General features: G+C 40.4%; 1 protein-coding gene across 1 annotated transcript; it reads left to right on the top strand.

Moving 5' to 3' along the window:
* The first annotated feature begins 19,238 nt into the window (after nt 1-19,238).
* LOC140519232 (ubiquitin-conjugating enzyme E2 C-like) lies at nt 19,239-20,171 on the top strand. The gene is made up of 3 exons (XM_072632073.1): nt 19,239-19,457; nt 19,573-19,788; nt 20,157-20,171. The coding sequence occupies exons 1-3, from the start codon at nt 19,239-19,241 to the stop codon at nt 20,169-20,171; spliced, it is 450 nt and encodes a 149-aa protein (XP_072488174.1).
* Nucleotides 20,172-20,934: the final 763 nt, after the last annotated feature.

Genomic DNA, 20,934 nt, shown 5'->3' with positions numbered 1-20,934 from the left:
ACATGATTTATCCAAAGTTACATAGTCAATGGTAGAGATAGAATTTGAACTCAGGTCCTCTGATTTCAAAGTTGTCCTGGGTTCCATTGTACCACTATGGTTATCATTTTTTAGGTGAGAAAACTGAGGTTCAGAGAGCTTACACAGAATGTAAGTGACAGCACTTTGATTCTGAACTGCAGGGGTGGCAAGCAGTGGATTTGGGATTGGAACTCACCTCCTGAGTCCAAATCTAGTGCTCCTTATAACACACTGTGCTATTTCCTCCCATGTCATGTTGACTCCTCTCTTATAAGCCACAGGAGCCCACTTGCCCAGTCTACAAGTTCATTCTTAGCCTGTCATTATGAAATATCCAATTTCCTTCTCTTTCCAGGTAACTCAATCCAACCAAATGACTCCTCTTGGTCTCTTGGTCTCTGTCCCTCTTGGACTATGTGTCTTTCTGTCTCTTTCTCTGTCTGTCTTTATCTCTCTGTGTGCATGTCTCTCTGTCTCTGTCTTTGGGTCTCTGTGTCTTTCTGTCTCTCTCGGTCTATGTATCTCCCTGTCCCTTTCTCTGTTTTTTTTTTTCCTTCCTCTATCCCTGTCTCTGTCTATGGGTGCCTCACTCTCTTTCTCCCAACAGTTTTTTTGACTCTAAAAGGAAGAATAAAAAAAAATCACTATTAGAAGGAAAAGTCACCAATTGCATGGCCTAAATACATCTGCTTCCCTTTAACCAGGCTCTCTCAGCCTTGCCAGGGCCCGCAGGCCTAGAGAAGGAAGGCTGAAAAGGATAGAATGTCCATCCATTATTGATCACATTTGTAAATACTTATTCTTCATTTATTCTGGGGTCACCCCCCATTTTGAAATTGAGGGAGCCTTAGAAGTAGGATAGAGTATCTCTTGTTGGGCCCCTAAGAAAGAAACCTGTCTACCCAAGGATAAGGAAAAACATGGAAGATAAAGAAATGGGCACACACAGGAAGGAGGGAACAATAAACACAGCTTATACCAGCTTGTCTGTAAGGCAAGAAGTGGGAGCTTTATAACGGGACAACTAGATGCTATGTGTGTGTATGCATATATGTATATATATATATGAAAAGAGGTAACTGCCTCATGTACTGCTATTCATTCCTACCCCCATATATTCTACCTCACTGCACTCTGACCTTAACTACATATGACTGTCATTTTTGAAGGTGCAGAGTCAGATGCTGAGGGAGGAACAGTTCTGTGCACCTGCAAAACTAAGTCTTGGTAGACCCCTCAGGGGTCATAGCATGGCTGGTTCTGGGGCAAGGCTTTGTGTACAGCATCAGACTGGAAGGAGGCATGCTACACAGCCCATCTTGCCATACAAGGTGTACTGGTTGGTTCTCAGGAGGGTGTGTATAAATCCTCAAAGTAATTTTTTCCCCCAGGGAGTAAGCTGGATTAGCATTGACGAGTCTTACCTCTTTTTTGCCTGCATTCCCTTGCAACCAACAGAAAACTGATTATATAGATAGATAGCCACCAGCATGGGCTGGGGTTGGGGTTTGTTTGTAGGAAGATCATGAGCTGGAAGGGACTTTAGAGATCAGTTAGTGCAATTCCCTCATTTTATAGATGAAGTAACTGTGGCCTATAAAGGTTCAATGACTTGTCCAAAGTTATACAGATGCTGGCAGAGGTGTGATTTAAACTCACCAGGCTCTCTGGTTCTGAAGTCAGTGCTCTTTTTACCATCCCATGATGGGGGAAAATGTAGGTATTCAGAAGGGCACATGTGTGTGGTGCAGATGAGGAATGAGAACAAAGTGTGAAGCCCCTATATACTTGTGGGGAAGAAAATGAGACTAGATATCCTCTAAAACCCCTTCTAGTCCTAAAATTTTATGATCATAGGGATTGTTTCATTCATGTATTTGCATTCCTAGCACTTGGCACAGTGTCTAGAACACAGTAGGTGCTTAATAAATGATTCTTGATTGGTTGACCCTATTATGAAACCAAAGGTAGCAAGTGCTATATCCTAGAAATGTACCCCATCCTTCCAAACCTTTTATAATATCCTCTATCTTAGATGGACAGAGGGTCTGAGTTTCCACCATTAGAGAATCATTCCTCTGAGGAAAGGCTCATATCTGTAGAATTCTTCTCCTAAAATATAACTAAATGGGAACAGCTAGGTAGTTCAGTGGATATAGCACAGGTCTTGGAGTTGGGAGGACCTGAGTTCTAATTCAGCCTCCAGACACTTGGCACTTAGTAGCTGTGTGACTCCAATTGCCTCCCCCCAAAAAGGTAACTAATTGTTCTTGGGAAAGGGTCCAAGAGAAGTATCAAGGCTAGTAGAAGTAATAGGCAAAGGAAGTAATCTGGAGTAAGGGAAAGACCACTTGAGTTGGTGTCTGAAGATGGGAGTTCTCATCTCTTCCTTGCCTCTAGGTAGCTCGGTAAACTTGGGTAGCTCACCTCATGCTTATATTTCATAGAGAAGGAAACTGAAGCTCTAAAAGGATCTGTAAGGTTCTGTCTAGTTCTGAAGTCTGGTCCACAATGAATACAACATAATGCATCAGAAAGAATATTGGATTTGGAGTTGGATACAGCTTGAGTCCCTTTGCTGCCCCCGAATACTTATATAATATTGGGAAAATCACATCCAGGCTTCAATTTCTTCATCTGTCAAATGATAGGGATGGACTAGATGCCTTCTTAAGTTTCTAAATCTTCAAATCTTCAGTCTAAATATTCATGCTTCTATGACTTCAGGATAAATTAGCTTATTATCCTAGGAGTCTAGGACACATATGGGTCTCTTTAGTGTTAGGTCTCTCTTAAATGAACATGATGTCTATATTATACCCTTAGGGAGATCGCTGTTTACTCATTTCCTTATGTGCCTCCTATCGCTATAGTCCTGGATGTTAGAATCTGCTCTCCTCTCCCTTCTTTACACATCTGTGAAAGGATCTCTGCCCTATGATAAGAAGTAGATTGTGAGAAAGATCCATTTTTAAGGACATGTTGGTACTTCAAGGGTCATATTATTTTATGTGTTTTCAAAGCACTTTCATCTGGCTTCAGATTTATAGGATGAGGTTTATTTCTTCAATAAAATATTTAAAACAAAAATAAGAGAGGAAACCAGAGGTTTTCAGTGTCCATTTCTCCAGAACCAGCCTACACATAAACACTTCTCTAAATATACAGTCAGGAAGGCTGCTGGGTATTTTAACTGCCTAAGAATTATCCCAGAACCATTACCTTCATATTGCCCTTTGTACCTTCTCTAGCCCTGAGTCTAGGGTTACCATTACCCCCAGAAAGTGCATGTCATTTGACCCCTTGGCTGATCCTGAGAAGATGGTCGTAACGCCTACCAAGTGTTGGTTGCTCAGTACTTTATTGTGATTCTCAGTATTAAAAAAATTAGCAAGAAGAAACCATATGGGATGGTGGATGGAACATTGGATTTAGAATCTAGGTTCTAATCTCTACTTTGTTAGCAACTAACAATAAGACCTTGAGCAAGTCATTGCATCTAATCTGTCTCATTTTGTGTGTAAGAAGAATAAGGCCTAGAGAGGTGATCCCAAAGAGAATCTCTAGGTCTGAAGTTTGGGAAACAACTCTTATTTAGAGAGAAGCTGAATGGTGGAGTGGAGAAGAACATTGCTTTTGAAATTAGGGGACTTGGGTTCAGTACTGGCTCCCTTATGTGACCTTGGATGGGTCTCTAAGCCTCATCTTCTCCATTTGTAAAATAATAGAATTGAACCAAATGAACCTTGATTTGTAAAAAGTTGCCCATTTGTAGAATTGTTAACAATGACAAACGGTTGTTTTTCTTTCCCTTTTCAAAGATCTGATACATTTTCTAGGTGTTATTACTCTCATCTTTACTATATCCATTTGAATGACAGTGAGCAAATATCAAGAACTTATTATCTAAAACCACAATAATGAATGAATAAAAAAGGTACTTCTGTGCTTACTATGGACCAGTAACTGTACTAAGCCTATAACAGTAGGGAATTTTCTTCCTTTCTTTCACAGGACTGGGAGTCTCAGGTACTGGTATTTCCATAGAACAGGTTCCTTCTGACTTGTTTAGTAAAACCAATCAAGTTTTACATCCTCCACAGAGAGCCTTCTTTGATTGCTGCAGGGAGGCTGGAATCTCAGGAAAATACCAATAGCTCTTATTCAATCCAACACACATGTATTAAGCACCTACTAAGTGTAAGGTGCTAAGCTAGCTATTAGAGGTACAAAGATTAAAACAAAATGATGCCTGCCCTAGAAATAAGCTTTCATTGTATTGAGGGAATACAAGAGGTAGGCAAGCAATAATGGTAGAAGGAAAACTGAGAAGGGGAAAGAGTCCTAACAATTGAGGGGATCCAGGAAGGCTTTTTGGAAGTGCACTCAGTTCAAGCCTTGAAAGAACATAAGCCCTCTGAAAGACAGAGATGAGCAAGGAATGCATTCCAGGCAAGGGAAGTGCCTTGTGTAGGCAAAGCAGGGAGATGCAGAGATTAAGCAATCATCAATATTTATTAAGTGCCTCCTGTATGTTGGGCATTGAACTAGGTGCTAGGGATACATATGCAAAGAATGAATGTTGCAAAGAGCAACTCTACTTGCAGGGAATTTACATCCCAATAGGGAAGACAAGAAGTTCATAAAATATAAACATAGATACCTAGTACTTAATGACATTATGTATATGTACATATATATACAATCTATTTTATGTGTAACACATGCACACATCAGAAATATAAAGTAAATAGATAAAATATACATCAATAAGCACAAGATTGCATGGGAACAATGACATCAGCCAACAGGGGGATAAGGAAAGGTTTGTGCAGAAAATAGTTGCTGAGCTGTGTCTTAAAAGAAAAAAGGGACTGACTGAGGTAATGGCAAAGAAGAAGTACCTTCAGGAATATGGCTAGTGTAAGGGCCGTTAGGTGGTGCCATAGCGCATAGTGTGCCGGGCCTAGAGTCAGGAAGACTCATCTTCCTGAGTTCCAATCTGACCTCAGACATTTATTAGCTGTGTGACCCTAGGCAAGTCATTTAATCCTGTTTGCCTCAGTTTCCTTGTCTGCAAAATAAGCTGGAGAAGGAAATGGCAAACCACTCCAGGATCTTTGCCAACAAAACCCCAAATGGGGTCACAAAGAGTTAGGCATGACTGAAAATGACTAAACTTGAACAATGTAAGAGCATGAAGATGGGAACTGGAGTACCATAAGTAAGGAACAGAAAGAAGGCCAGTTTGACTAGGCTATAAGGTGGGGAAGGGAGAGTAATGTCTAATGAGGCTGGGAAGATAGGGTAGGACTATGTTGCATATTAATTTGAAATTTAAATAGAGGAATTTATACTTGATCTTGGAGGCAAGAGGAAGTTATTGGAGCTTATTGAGTAGGACAGGTACAGGGTTGGACTTGTACCTAAGCAAAGTTAATGAAGTGGGCAGAAACTTAAGGCAGGGGGAGCAGTTAGGAAGCTATTGCAATAATCTAGGAGAGAGGTAATAAAGGCTAGAAGAAAAGCAACTGTGAGTTAGAGAGAAAGGATCATATGCTAGAGATGAAGCAGAGGTAATAAGGGTAAGGGTAAAAAGCAGGGTAATAAGGACAACTGACTGGTTATGTGAGGGAGAGGGAGAGTGAAGAGGAGGCCAGGAAAATGTTGAGAACCTGAGAGAGTGGGACAATGGCAGTACCTTCCCCCAGAAATAGAGTAATTTGGAAGAGGGATGAGTTTTAAGGAAAAGATGAGTTATATTTTGAATATGTTGAGTCTGTGATATCTCTGGGATGTCTACCTTAAAATATTCCATAGATATTTGGTGATGTGAGACTGAAGCTCAGGAGAGAGACTAGGGATACACATGTACACACGCACACACATTGGCACACACATATGCCACATAAGTCTTCTGAACTGGGATGATAATTAAACATATGGGAACTGATAGGGTTTCCAAGAAAGAGTATATAATGTGTAGAGAGAAGAGGGCTCAGGACAGAGCCTTGGGACATATCCACAATTAAGGAGCGTAATATAGATAATAAGCCAGCAAAGAAGAATGAGAAGTGGTCACACAGATAAGAAAAAAATGAGATGAAAACTGTCACAAAAACCTAGAGAGAAGAGATTGTCTTGGAGGATAGAGTGATCAATGGGGCCAAAGCAGTAGGTAGATGGAGAGGACAAAGACTGAGAAAAGATCATATCTGACAATTGAGAGATAACAAGAATCTTTTGGGAGAACAGTTTCAGTTGCCAGACTGCAAAGGTTTGAGGAGTGAATGAGATGAGAGTAAGTGGAGGCACTGAGTGTAGGAAGCTTTTTCAAGGAGTTTGGATGAGAAAGGGAGGAGAGATGTAGGACAATAGTTTGAGGGCATGGTAGAGTAAGGGGATTATTTTGTTGTTGTTTGTTTTAGAATGGAAAGAATTGGACATGTTTGAAGAAAAAGAGCCAGTAGATAGGAAGAGATGCAAAATTTAAGAGAGGGGAATGATTGAGGAACAACCTATTAGGGAAGACCAAACAGCATGGGATCAAGGCCCCATGTAGAATTGAAAAGGAGAAAGATATTCTGATTATCAGAGACTTTGGGAAAATAAGGAAGAATGAGGATGTTGAAAGGTTTTGAAATGAAAAGAAAAAGAGTGAAAAAGGAAATCAAAATCCCAGGAGTTGAAGTGTAGCTCACGGGCTTAGAGCTGGTAACTCAATTCTTTTATATTTTATAAAAATTAGGAAAACATTTGTCCTCCAGTTCCATCATTCTTCTTTTGTCCTCCACAATCATTCAAATACCACTTACGGTGGCTCAGCAATGGCATTTACCAATTCTTTAGAACCTTAGGATATAGTTTTTCTGGGCAAGCAAATTGAATTTATTGGGAGGGAGGAAGAAGGTAGGTGTTATTTTTCTCTAGCCCTACTAATTTTGGATATAACCTCTCTATTTTTCTCCTGTTGTTTTCAATACAAAGGTCATTCTCCTTGGGAGAGAAAACAGAAATAAAATAAGACCATAGCAACAAATTTGTTTTCTCTCTTCTCAATAAGCATTATCTCATTCAACTTCAAATGCTGATCCTGTCTCATGTTTTATATTCCTATTTCCCTCAACATAGCTAAAAATAAAAAAAGTAAAAGCAAGCATACATTTTTATTGTCCATAGCTGTTCTAGATAGCCTCAGTTGACTTTAATACTCTTGAAACTATTCTTATTGAAGCATGTAACACTCTAGTATTTATCTTTTGTTACTTGTTCTTACTCCCAACTTCTGTAGATGCCTTAAAAAAATCCTTGTGCATCTACCCTAATCTCCTCTGACAACTGTCTTTTTCACATTGTTTGCCTTTAGTTCTTCAGAATTTCGTTCTTGAGACTTTCCTATTCTTCTTAGGATGACTTTCCTTGTAGAACTTTTGTTCATAGCAACCTACCTAGTCCTCTTCTGAACCCTTGGAAATCTGTTCTCAAATCTAGGGTATAATTCATAGTAAGTCTAGCTTTCCTCTTCTTCATCAAAAAACCTAGAAGAAGGTATAAGGTAGAAGGATAATTGAGTCAACCACTCCACTCCACATAGACTTTTATCAAGTAGGAATACATCTCAATTCAGTCAATCAATCTGAACTATGAAATAAGTATGAACAAGGTTTCCCTTGAATCAATCAAGTAGGTGAGACAGGAAGTCTGTTTTTTTTTTTTTTAATTGAGAAACTTAGTCACACTTGTAGGGCTTGTATAAAACCAACAGGCTAGTTTGAAATCAAGAATCCAGATGTCTAACAGCTTAGTGGTGGAACTTCTAGTCAAGCCCCTTATAAGGAATCATTTTGGGAGGAGGAGGCCAACTTACCATCTTTCCCCAACCCTCTAACTCCAACCTTGACCAGAGAAGAACCTTATGAACTTCAGAAGATCAGAGGATTTGGTATTTTTGATAAGTATTCTAGTTATGTCTCTTGAATAGCAGCAGCTAGAAATAATGTTTACCTTGGGAGCCAAGAATGAAGGAAACAGTGAAGATTGATAGGGCTGAGGTTCAGGGGTGCTAAAACCCTGAAACAACAATACACGGGTCCTGACCAAATGAATTCAACTCCAAGGCTTCTTTCAGCCTAGGAAAAACAAAGTTTATTAAAAATCCACCATATTGTCCAGACTCTTAAGAAATCTCAGTGTTGGCTAGACTTTTAAGGAATCTGAGTATTTTCATGGAAACAAGATGGATCTTATATACAGAAAGACTGTGGGAAGAGAGAAGGGGTCTGTATGAAATTAAGGTGTGGGGGTCTAGGGTGGGGCCAGGTGCAGACAATGAAAAGGAAGTTAATTTACTGGGAAAGGCTGATTGCCCCAGGCAAATGCCAGGAATCTGGGCCTCCTGGGAAAGTATAGGGGCTTTTCCTTTTGAGGGTTCAGATCCCAAAGACATGGTCTTTTCTTTTGAGGCCGTTCAGATCCCATCCCCATCACTGAAATTAAATCAGAAACATCTTCAGTTTGGTTTGGGGAAGAGAATGTCAGTGCCATTTTCTTGGAGTGAGGTAACCTATAACCTATTTGATCTAATCCTCAAGTAAGTAACCTCCCTAGTCTTTTGTAATAATTGAAGTAAAATTCAATCCCTGATCAAGGGTGGAAAACTTCTACCTGCAAAAGTGTTAGATCACTAGATCACATAATCTTTCAGGTAAAATGTAAATTATTGGAATGGGACTCTTGCACTTTTACTTCTCACTATATTTGGGCCCTGCAGACTTGCTTGTCAGATTTGTGTCTTTTAGACTACAGGCCATTTACCTACAGTTGACAGCAAACAGTGGGTACCAGTCAATTCCCCCTCCTTATTCTCCCCTGAATTCAGCCTGTGTATGATTCCAGTCAACCTTCTCTTTGAGATCCCCTCAAGGCAGGGGACAGCTCTATACCCTTGCCAGTAGGAAGTAGTTTTGGAAGCTGAAACCTTCACCATTACCCCAAAAGAATTTAGATCCCATTTGTTTGAAGAAGGAATGATGGGGATGGGATGTGAACCCCTAAAAGGAAAAGATCAGGTCTTTGGGATTGGGATCCCAGAAAGGAAAAGGCCCTGTACTTTCCCAACAAGATGAGGTCCCTGGCAATCAGCCCTTGCCAGTTAATCAACTGCCCTTTCATTGTCTGTACCCAGCCCCACCATAGACCCCCACTAATTAACTCCATAAAACCCCTTCTCTGATCCCACAGTCTTCTGTACATAAGATCCATCTTGTTTCCATGAAAGTGCTCAGATTTCTTAAGAATCTGGTCAATGTGGTGATTTTTAACAATTTTGTTTTTCTTTGGCTGAAAGAAGGTTTGGGTTGAATTCATTTGGGCAGGACCTGAGTATTGCTGTTTCGGGGTCCTAGCATCCTAAACCTCAACAGTGGCTTCAAGATTCTATAGAAGAACCAGCATAAAAGTTACTACATGCCTCAAGGGAAGTTCATGAGTACCTTAAGAAGGGAAGATAAGAAATTCCAGCAACCAGTAGCTCTTTGTTACATGCTCTAAGCTTGAGACCACTTTCCTCTGCACTTTGGACCTGTGGGAGAATGTATCCCAGATATTTGGGGGATGCATTGCGCCTATTATTCTTGATATATACCACCTTGGGAAATACCCCTTTCTGAAAGGTAATTCAGTCTAGCTGATGAATTTAACATCAAAGATAACATCAAAAATTAATATCATGGAGAGAAGTATACCAATGAGGGCTCAGGGGCTACAGCATTAACAAAGCACCCTCAGTCCCTCAGGGTTATCCCTAGGGACCTGAGGGTAAAAATTCAACACTTTACAGGAGCCCAGCCTGCCATTGTGAGAATATCTTGAAAGTCTATACCAGAGAAGGAATGGTCATGCCCCTCAAATGTTTCCATGATGACCAAGCAAATAAGCAATTCTCCCTGAGAATGAGAATCCCTTGTAATATCCTGCCCCCTCCTCCTTGTTGGTTCCTCTGCCTTTTGAAGGATGAAATTCTGTGTGTGTGTGTGTGTGTGTGTGTGCGACAGAGACAGAGAGACGCACACACACACACAGATTGCCTACACTTTGGACATTTACAAACAGACAACTGTGATTTTATAACTGGATCCTTTCTTGGACTTTGTTTCCTATTAATGACTGGATTTCTCAACTACTATTCTTCTTCCAACATAGGATATACATAGGCAGTTTTCTCTCTAACCTACCAATCCTTTTCCATTTAAATTCCTTTTGACTAGTTTTGTAAAATACATGACAAATTCACTCTTATGAGTCTTTTAAGGTACTCACCATCCCTGATCAAGAGCCTGTCATTACCAGCAGATTGTAATCAACTTTAAGCTACAGCCCAGAAATCCAAATCCTATTCCCAGAAAACATTTTCTTGCCAGCTTTTCACTTATCTTCTGAATCCCTTACCTTTAATGTGTAGCAATGAGGAAAATACACCCTATGCTTCTATATTCTTCAATTTCTTGCCGAAGACTTTAATGTTTTCTAGGTTTCTTCTAGCACTGTAATTTGTGCTCATGTAACTCCCTCAAAGTGCGTAGTAGTCAACCATTTTGAAAAGTTTGGGGAGATATTCTGTTACATTGTGGACATATGTTTTGGAAAGATAGTAGACCTTTCTGTTCTTGTTCTCAAGTTGATAAGTAATTATTTCAGTACCCCCTGAAGAGGACGTCACCACTACCACTACTGTTTTAATTTTCCTCTGACACTCTCTCAACTGATGTCTTCTCTAGCTCTACGTCTAATGAGGAAGATGTTTCCTTCTCAGAACAATTAGATCCTTCTTTTTTAAGAAGAGCCTTAAATTTGTTTGTACACTGTACAAACTGCACACTTGTCCTTTCCCTTCCCTTCCTCTTCTATGTGGCATTAGGAACTCCTCCAGATAGTGCTACAAAAAGTCTGAGGCTCCTAGATTCACAATATATTAACCCCTTCATTTCTGCTGGTACTATAATCAGGGAATCATGGCAAATCATTTGTCGGTTCAATAAGGCAGCAACTGCTGTCAGTCACCCTAATGAAGTCATCTACCTCTTTGCTATTCTGAGGGTGACTATTCTTTAGTCAGCAGGGAAAGCCAGTACCTCTGGGCTGCTGTTTCAGTTACAGTTGCATAGCTGTGTATGTTAAAAGCTAGGAAAACAAGAGAGCTAGGGTTTTATGTTCATTGTGGAGTACGTATTTCTAGAGATATCTTGTGCATTGTGCTGTGCTATAAGCTGCCTGAGGTTTTGGGTTTAGAGAACGTTAAACTTTGGGGGGATAATAAATAAGTATCAAAACACCACCAATTACATGTTTTTACAACACCTTCTAGACCCTTCCCCATTGAGCAATTGTGTGATCCTGATATCTTCCCTGCACTGACAATGACATAAAGGGGCAGACTATTCCTTTTTCCCTGTGCCACTCCTTCAACCCTTCCAATTTCACTGTTTCTGTCTGTCTCTCTGTCTCTCTCTCTGCCTCTCTCTCTCTCTCCCCTGCCTCCCCTTCTCTCTCAATACTACACAGAACTCTACCTTAAGGTCATTTTATAAGCCTCTAGCAATATCAGGATGTAAAGTAGACTAGATATCTTCTCTCACAGGGGTCAGATTCATAAGCTAGGAATGTCCAGTTAGCAAGGAGATACAAATACAACATATGAGTAGTCCTAGCTGCCTGAATGAGGACTCAGCCAGTTGGGTAACTCAGCTCACCTCTCCCTCTCCTTCTCCAAAGGAAAGTAAATTTTGATGGCTGAAAGTTGCCTAGTTAGCTTGGGGCTTACTGGCTAGATTTTATTCTCAAAGACCAAACTTAAATCCATTTCACTCTGGAGCTCATCAACTGGACAACAATATGTCCCCGCCCAAGCATCACTTAATGGCTATTTTTGGGGGCCCTCCCTACTCAGAGTGAATGTAAATAGTAACTGTTTCTCTTTTGGTGAGCAACCCTGAGGGTCTTCCCCTCCCAGTTTTTTTTTTTTTCATTGAAGGGGCCATCCTTTGACTCACTTCTTAAAGAGGCCTATTCACTGAATGGATGTTGCCTCACTGAAAGTGAGAACCTGAAAAGATCTTAGCTTAAAAGTGCCAGGGTCTCCTATTGCATCCTGGGTCATCTTCAGTAGTCCTGATGAATATCTGGTCACTGGATCCAGATGGCTCTAGAGGAGAAAGTGAAGCTGGTGACCTTGCTTAGCCCTACCTCACTCAAATCAAAGTCAACTGCAAGTCATGTCATCATCTCCCTGATGTCGTGGTCCTCTTGAAAAATGAAGGAAAAACACAACAACCACCACAACAACTGCCAAAGTTGAGTGAGTTTTACTTTCCTCAAAGGTCTCTAACCACCTCTCCAAATCTAACTCTTTTCAACAAACCTGCCCCTTCCCCACCACCATCAGCACAATATTCTTTCCTATTGCTACTACTTTGAAACTCTCTGTGCCATCTCAATGCCTCTTCATTCCCTCCTCCCCATGTCTACCCTGCCCCCACCCCAATCTTCAGAAATAACAACTTCTGGAAAATCAATAAAGTCAAAGCTCTAGTAGTCAGACCCAAGTCACTACTATGGCCACAATCACCAGTGCTGGTAGGCACTGTATTTCTATAGCCAATCTTGGGCAATGCTAGCTTTTTTCTTCCTACCCTCCTGTCTAGTCAATATTCACACCTGCTTACTCTGAGATGTTTGCAAATGAAATGACTGAGGGTGGGCTAGTTTCCTAAGCCTTCCACCTTCCGACTGGTCCAGCCTGTTCTGGGGAAAGGCTAATTGGGGCCATTTCAAAATAGTCTTCATCTAGCTGCTAATAATTGTCCCAATACTCAGCTTCAATTATGTTACTTCCTTACACGGTGAATTCCAGTGCCTTCCCATTGCTGCTGGGAGCAAACACAAAATGTTCTTCTTGTCATTTCAAAGCCCTTCATAATGTACCTTTCCAGTCTTCTTACACTTACTCTCCAACATGTACTCTTCAATCCAGTGACACTGGCCTCCTGGCTGTTTCACAAACAAGACTCTCTTTTCTCTGTCTGTCCCCAATACCTATGCTCTTCCTTTTCTCTTAATACTGACCTCCCTGACTTCCTCTCAGTCTCAACTAAAATTCCACTTTCTATAGGAAGCCTTCACTAATCCCTCTTAATTCCAGTGTTTTCCCTCTTTTGATTATTTCCTATTTATCCTGCATACAACTTGTTTTCTTTATATTTGTTTCTACTTTATCTCCTCCATTAGATTTTGGGGCAGTTAGGTGGTGCAGTAGACGGAGCACCAGTGCAGGAGTCAGGAGGACCTGAGTTCAAATCTCACCTCAGACGCGTGACACTTACTAGCTGTGTGACCTTGGGCAAGTCACGTAACCCCAATTGTCTCATCCTGGGTCCTCTCCTGTCATCCTGATGAATATCTGGTCACTGGATTCAGATGGCTCTGGAGGAGAAATGAGGCTGGTGACCTGCATAGCCCTTCCTCACTCAAAACAAAGTCAAGTGCAAGTCATGTCATCATTTCTCTGATGGCATGGTCTTCTTCAGCAACAAAAGATGAACACACACACACCATTAGATTGTTAAGTGCCTTGAAGACAAGAACCCTCTTCTGTGTCTTTTGGTATCCTGTATGCCTTAGTATATTGCCTGGCCCAAGTAGGCACTTAGTAAATGTTTATTAATTGATGAGTTGATTGATTGAAATCTGTCATTATTAAAAAAGGCAACCTTCTAGTGTGGTGGTGGTGGTGGTGGGTTTTGTGTGTGTGTGTGTGTGTGTGTGTGTGTGTGTGTATTTGAATGTATGTCCGTGTGTCTGTGTATTTATGTGTATGCACATGCATACATATGTTTCTCCAGACAGGTACTGGTGTTTGCTCTAGGTCCTTACTGAACCTTGGAGGGATGGGAGGGGAGAGAACAGGGAACATTCTCTGCCATTGGTGATTATACATAACAATAATCCCCTTGAAATCAGATGTTCCGACTGCTTTCCACATTTCTTTCAGGCTCTTAGACTCCCTTTGGCTCTGCCTCTGGCTGCCCACTTTAAAAAAAAAAAATTACTTTCTCATGACTCCTTGTAATTTAATTTTCTTTGGAACTGCTGAAAATGGTCCTTTAAAATTAAAGGACTTTAAAAAAGTGAGCTTTCTGTGCTGCAGACCTAAAGAAAAACAGGGTGGGAAAGGAGCCAAGATTGGCTTTATGTGGCTAACATCTTTGGACTGGAGACTTGCGGTAGAGCAGAAGGGAAGGATGGAGGAAGAGAACATGGTTAGACCTGGGAGGCTGCTTCAAGAAGAACTAAAAGATGACAGCTTGACTGATATGGAATAACTAGGTCTGGGAGGTGGAAAATTCACAGAAAAGTCAGAACATTGACTCCCACATCTAATATCCTCACTTCTTTCTATTTGAAGAACAAGTCATGACATTGCCCACGTGAGTTCAGCTTTTTGAGTGACTACTTTATGCTTAGCACTGTCTGGGATATTGAGTCCCCAGTAAGGCTAGCTTTGTTCTAAATGTTAGGATATCTCTTTTGAGTCTTTGGCCTTTCTCTATTTTTATTTAATAAAATTTGAATTACTTTGATTGGATTTAAGGTTCTGTACAATATGGAAGGCCCTCATATAAAGGTCAGAGGATCATAGATCTACAGGTGGAAAAACCTCAGAAACTAGTCTAATCCTTTCATTATATGGATGAAGAAACTGAGGCACAAATATGGGAAATGAGTTGTCCAATAGCGTCAGAAATGGAGACCAGGTTTTCTGATCCCAGAGGCAGTGCTGTTTCTACTATATTGAATTGGGGCAGCTAGGTGGTGCAGTGGGTAGAGCACCAGTGCAGGAATCAGGAGGACCTGAGTTTAAATCTCACCTCAGACACTTGACGCTCACTAGTTGTGTGACCTTGGGCAAGTCACTGAACCCCAATTATCTCATCCTGGGTCACATCCAGTCATCCTGATAAATATCTGGTCACTGGATTCAGATGGCTCTGGAGGAGAAGTGAGGCTGGTGACCAGCACAGCCCTCCCTCACTCAAAAATCAAAGTCAAGTGCAAGTCATGTCATTATTTCTCTGATGGTATGGTCTTCTTCAGCACTGAAGGAAGAACACACACACACACACACACACACACACACACACACACACACTGTATTAGTCTCCTCCATGTCAGCCTTACTGTACTGGTCTCTTCCCCTCCCTTGCCGTAAAAACTCCCTGTACTTTATCAACCCTATGACTTTGTTCACAATAATCCCTGTGCATGGAATGCCCTTCTCCACCTGTTCTTCTAGAACCTTAGAGTTCTTTTGTGTGTAAGGTGTGGGATGAAGAGAATATCAAGGCTTCACAAAAAGTAGGCACACAGACCTGGGTCTATATCTGATGCATAAATACATGACTGAGAGTTTATGCCCTGGGAATGAGAATTGCAGGTGAACAAACAGGTAAGATGGGAAATGGAACCACCTGCACAAAAGAAAACATCTGAACTCCTCTGCTAGTAGCTATACAGAGTTGTAGGCAGAGCAACATGGAATTGGCAAGGAAAGAGCTTCCTTGTCTTGCTTCAGGTTTCACCTGCTCCTGAAAGCCTTCCCAGATCCCCTTAGTTTTTGTTCTCTTTCTTCTCAAATTATCTCATGTCTATTTTTCTGTGGACATGTCTTATTCCCCCAGTAGAATGTGATGTCCTAGATATAGACACTGTTTTACTCTTGCTTTGTATCTTTGGGGCCTTGCCTACATTAGGTGCTAAATAGAATCCTGTTAAATTGAATTCCTGCTCACACTTTAAAGCTCAGTTTAAATGCTACCTCCTTCATAAAGTCTTACCTGATTCCTTCAATCCTACTTCACTTCCACATAGGATCACTATCTTTTTGTAAAATTATTATTAATTTATTTGTTTTCAATTTTCAACAATCAGTTTTATATGTTTTAAATTCTCATTCTCCCCAAGACAGCATGCAATCTTATATGGGTTTTATGTATGCATTATTATTAAAGGATTTTCACATCAGTCATGTTGCATAGAAGAATCAAAATAAATGGGAGAAATCATGAGAAACATAAACAAAACATAACAAAGGAGAAAATAGTCTGCTCTGTTCTGCATTCCAATTCTATAGTTATTTCTCTGGATGTGGATGGCATTTTGCCTTGAGTTCTTTGGAAATGTTTTAGATCCTTGCATTGCTGTGAAGGGCTAAGTCTATCAGAAATAGTCCTCTCACACTGTGGCTGTTACTGTGTATAATGTTCTCCTGGTTCTGCTCATTTCATTCAGCATCTGTTCATTTAAGTCTTTCCAAGTTTTTCTGAAGTCTGCCTGTTCCTTATTTCTTATAGCACAATAGTATTCCATTACATTCATATACCACAACTTGTTCAGCCATTCCCCAATTAATGGGCATTCTCCCGATTTCCAATTTTTGACCACCACAAAAAGAGCTGCCTTAAATATTTTTGTACATATGGGTCCTTTTCCTATTTTTATGAATAGGATCACTACCTTGCTAATGCACTTATGTATCGTTGTAGATTAGAGATATCTATTCTTCAATTCTAGAAGTGGCTAGGTATCCCACATGGTCTTAGGATAGAACCCAGGATCTGGAGTCAGGAAGGCTTGAGCTTATACCCTTCCTCAAACATTTACTAGCCATATGACGGTAGGCAAGTCACTTATCTTCTGTTTGCCTAAACATCTGTAAAATAGGAATAATAGTAGCACCTAAAAACTTCCATGTATTTTAAGGATCAACTGAGATAATATATTAAAGCATTTTATAAGTGCCAGTTGCTATCATCATCATCATCACCATCATCACTTCCTGGTACTTCATTGTGGCTGGAGTAGATCTGGGTTCTTTTAGCTTAAACCCATCAAGTTTTGAGCTGAGGTTTCCAGTTTCCAGTAGAATTGCAATGAACCACTTTATGAGTGGACATGAGTTCACAGTTGTGTGTGAAACAGCCAAGCTAAGTTCTGAGAAGTTCATCTATCATCAGATTTGCTACAGAAGTATGAATTTTTTTTGTCACTCATAAAGACTAAGTATCCACACCAACAAACCCTTGTGATATTTGAAGTCAGCTGTGTGTTTTCTCCCTCTATTAGACTCCTTGAGGACAAGGATTCTGTCTTTTCTAAACTTTATATCACTTACACCACTTTCTGTGGTGTAGAGAGCATTTCTTAAGTGCTTAATAAATGTTTGTCTAAAGAATAGATAGGTGAAATAATGAAGAAGGGATCCCTAGAAGTATATGCCCTGGTTCCTGCCTTCAAAGACCTCATATCCTCATCAACAAGACAAAAATAACACACATCAGTGAATGTGTAGATACAAGAGAGTATGTGATTAAGTTCTAAATTGGATAGTAGCTCTCCAAACTGCATTAAGAGAGGGAAATCAATAAAACTTATCAGTCAAGGAATGCTTTAGCAAGGAGGTTTATTCTTGAAGGCAGAATAAGATTTGGACAGGAAGAAGGAAAGGTTTACATTGCAAGGGAAGAACATAAAGGTGGGAATGAATAGTATTAGCTTGGGAGATGGAGGAAACTGCCATTGCTAGGAGAGAAGGTGCATGTTAGAGAGAAGTGGGAGATTAGGTTGAATAGTAAAAACGGGTCCAGATTATAGGGAAGCTTGTAAATATAGGTAGAAGATGTTTGACATGGAGCAGTAGGAAAATGGAAACCTTTGAAAATCTGAGAGCATAGGAATAACATGAGATTAAGGGGAGAAAGGTTTCAGTGGTGCACAAGGGGAAAACAAATTCCTAACAATTTGAACTACCCAAAAATGCAATGAGCTATCTTTGGTAGATGATGAATTTTCTATAAATGGAGGTGTTTGAGCAAAAGTTAAATAGTCACTTGCAAGGGATGTAAGTATTCAGGAGATTTTTGCTTTATTTGAGGGTTTCGACTCAGTAACTCCTGAGGTCTCTTCCAGCTCAGATTCCATAATTTTACAAAAGGGTTTTTGCATTAAGCAGAATGAGTGTGGAGGCAGGTTAGGCCAAAGGGTGTGGAGGAGGAGAAAGAGAAACCAGAGAGAAGGGGGTCTCTCCAAATCAGAACTAAGTCTGGGATCACCTAGAACAGGCTCCCTAATGACTTCTCTGTTACATTTTCCATGCTCCTGGAAGGGAAAAGCACCAGCAACCCTATCAATTTGTTGGCATTATCTCTGAAGACATCAGGAGCGAATTATTTTGAAAACATACTTGGCCTTTCCAGGGAACATGCAGCTTGGGGTTTTATTAAGGGAATGAGTTAATAGATACATAGAACAAATGGTCAAGCCAGAGGGGGGAAAAATAAACTTGCTCAAATCTTTTTATCCCCCAACAAAATAAGAGCAACCCTGAGAAAGGAAAAAGCTTGCTTAAGTGTGCTAACAAAGGATGGGGTCTTTTCTGTCTCACTCCTCAAGACCTGTACTAATAATAATACATGCTTGTATACTGGGTTTACCAGGCAGGTCAGGGCTGCTGTGTCAACTCATTAACATGTGGAATGAAGGAGTCAAGTTCCTGTAAAGTCCATTTCTTGTAAAGGATGATATGAATGAAAAAGAAGGAACCTATAGCAGAAGGTGGGTCCATGAATTTCATCGTGTGTGGGCAGCAGGGGTCTCCTGAGTCATTTCAGTAGAAATACATAGATTCAAAGGAATCCCCGAATCACAGCATGTGAGAGTCAGAAGAGGCTTCAGGAGATATACATAAATGACTCTGCACTAGAACATTCCCAATAAATCTTCATTTAGTCTTTGAACATTTTCAGGTAGCATAATGGATAGAGTGCTGTGTTTGGAGTCAGGAAGATAAGAACTCAAATCCAGTTCCAGATACTTACAAGTTGTGTGACCCTGGCAAGTCACTTTAACCTTGTCTTCCTCAGTTTCCTCAGCTGCAAAATAGAGACAGTACCAGCATCTACCTTCTAGTCTTGTTGTGAGGATCAAATGAGCCAGTATTTGTAAAGTGCTTAGCAAGGTACCTGGCTTATAGTAGTTACTTTAAAAGCATTTCTTTCCTTCTTTTTTTTCCAATACCAGGAGGAACTCACTTCTTCCCAAGGTAGCCCATTCCATTTTTAAAATAGCTTAAAGTGCAGTTTTGCGAGGGAGTTTCTCTTCTGTCCTCCATGTCCTCACAGAATTGCAACCCAGATACTGCCAGTACTGCCAATGCTGCCAGTAAGGGGGTCGAGCCTAGGGAGGGCACAGCTCGAAGGTCTGTGGGCAGGAGCTTACAGCAGGAATTGATGACCCTAAAGATGTCTGGAGCCAAAGGAATTTCTGCCTTTCCAGAGTCAGACAATCTCTTCAAGTGGGTTGGAACCATCCATGGGGCAGCCCAGACAGTATATGAAAACCTAATGTACAAGATCTCCCTGGAATTAACAAGTGGCTACCCATATAATGCTCCCACTGTGAGATTTGTCACACCTTGTTACCTTCTTAATGTGGCCACTTAAGGCAATATCTGTTTGGACATCCTCAAGAGCAAGTGGTCAGCTCTGTACGATGTCAGGACCATCCTGCTTGCTGGGAGAACCCAATATTGACAGCCTATTGAACACACATTCGGCTGAACTTTGGACAGACCTCACACCCTTTAAAAAGTACCTGCTGGAAATCTACATGAAACAGGTGACTAGCCAAGAGCCCGGCTGCCCTTCATCTTGTGTGTATGTATGTGTATGTGTGCTTGTCTATCTTTTTCCCTTCCTCATAACCTGTCTTCTTCTTCTTCTCTCTTCTGTACAGGGCTCTGTATCATAGACTGTTTCCTTTCCTTTTTTTTCTTAAGCTGTAGCCCTCAACATTAATGTATAAATAAAGTTTTATTATTTTAAAATAAAGTAGCTTAAAGTTTTAATTACCCCTCTCCCCCAATGAAGCCTAAATTCAATTCTCTGCAGCTTTCACTTTGTTTCTAGTATTGTCTTCTGTAGCCAAGCAGAATAAGTCTATTCCCTCTTTCATCTCATTTGAAGACAGTTGTCATTTCCACATCACCATAACCTCTCATCTACCCTCATAAATCTTTTCTTCTCTAGGTTAAATATGCCTGATTCTTTCAGTAAGTCTTTATATAATGTGCACTCAAGACTGATTGTCATGATTGCCTTCTTTTGGACAATCTCCAACTTGCCAAGGTCTTTTCTAATCCAAGGTGCCTAGAACTAAACATAAAAATTCATATGAGACCTGATGGAGACATAGTACAGTGGTCATCACCTTGCTATTCCCAGAAGTTATAGCTGTCTTGATGAAGCCTAAGATTACATTAGTATTTTTGCTTGCTTCATTATACTACTGCCTCACATTGAGCTGGCAGTCCACTAAAACCTCCAGATCTTTTTTTTTGTGGAACAAGTACTGTCTAACAATACCTCCTCCATCTTATACTTGTAAACTTGATTTTTTGTATCTAAATACAAGTCTCCCTCCCCTGCCTCAAATACTCAAGGTCAGTTATCACATCTATCTATTACATATCTTCTCCTTTCTAAGATAAACATCACCAATTTTTTTTAACCAATCCTAAGTTTAGAGTGGAAGAGGAGACTCTGTCTCCCCCTCTCTTGATATGAGTAATGCGATTTTTAATAAGCCCCCATTTTAGGGTAAATGGACAGCTACATCCAACACTCATGTTTTTTCATGGTTTGTCTCAGTTCTTGTGTAAACACATCCAAAAAGCAGAGTCTGTCTCATCTTGAACCATTGAGTTTACTGACAGACTAGTAATACCAGAAGGTCTCTGTCCCCTACTCTTTAACACAATAAACTGCTTTTCATGCTTGGATATGCTGGTAAACATTTAAGAAATGA

Source organism: Notamacropus eugenii, chromosome 1 (genome assembly GCF_028372415.1).
Source record: "Notamacropus eugenii isolate mMacEug1 chromosome 1, mMacEug1.pri_v2, whole genome shotgun sequence".
Lineage (NCBI taxonomy): Eukaryota > Metazoa > Chordata > Mammalia > Diprotodontia > Macropodidae > Notamacropus > Notamacropus eugenii.
This window is presented reverse-complemented; position numbering and strand designations above follow the sequence as displayed.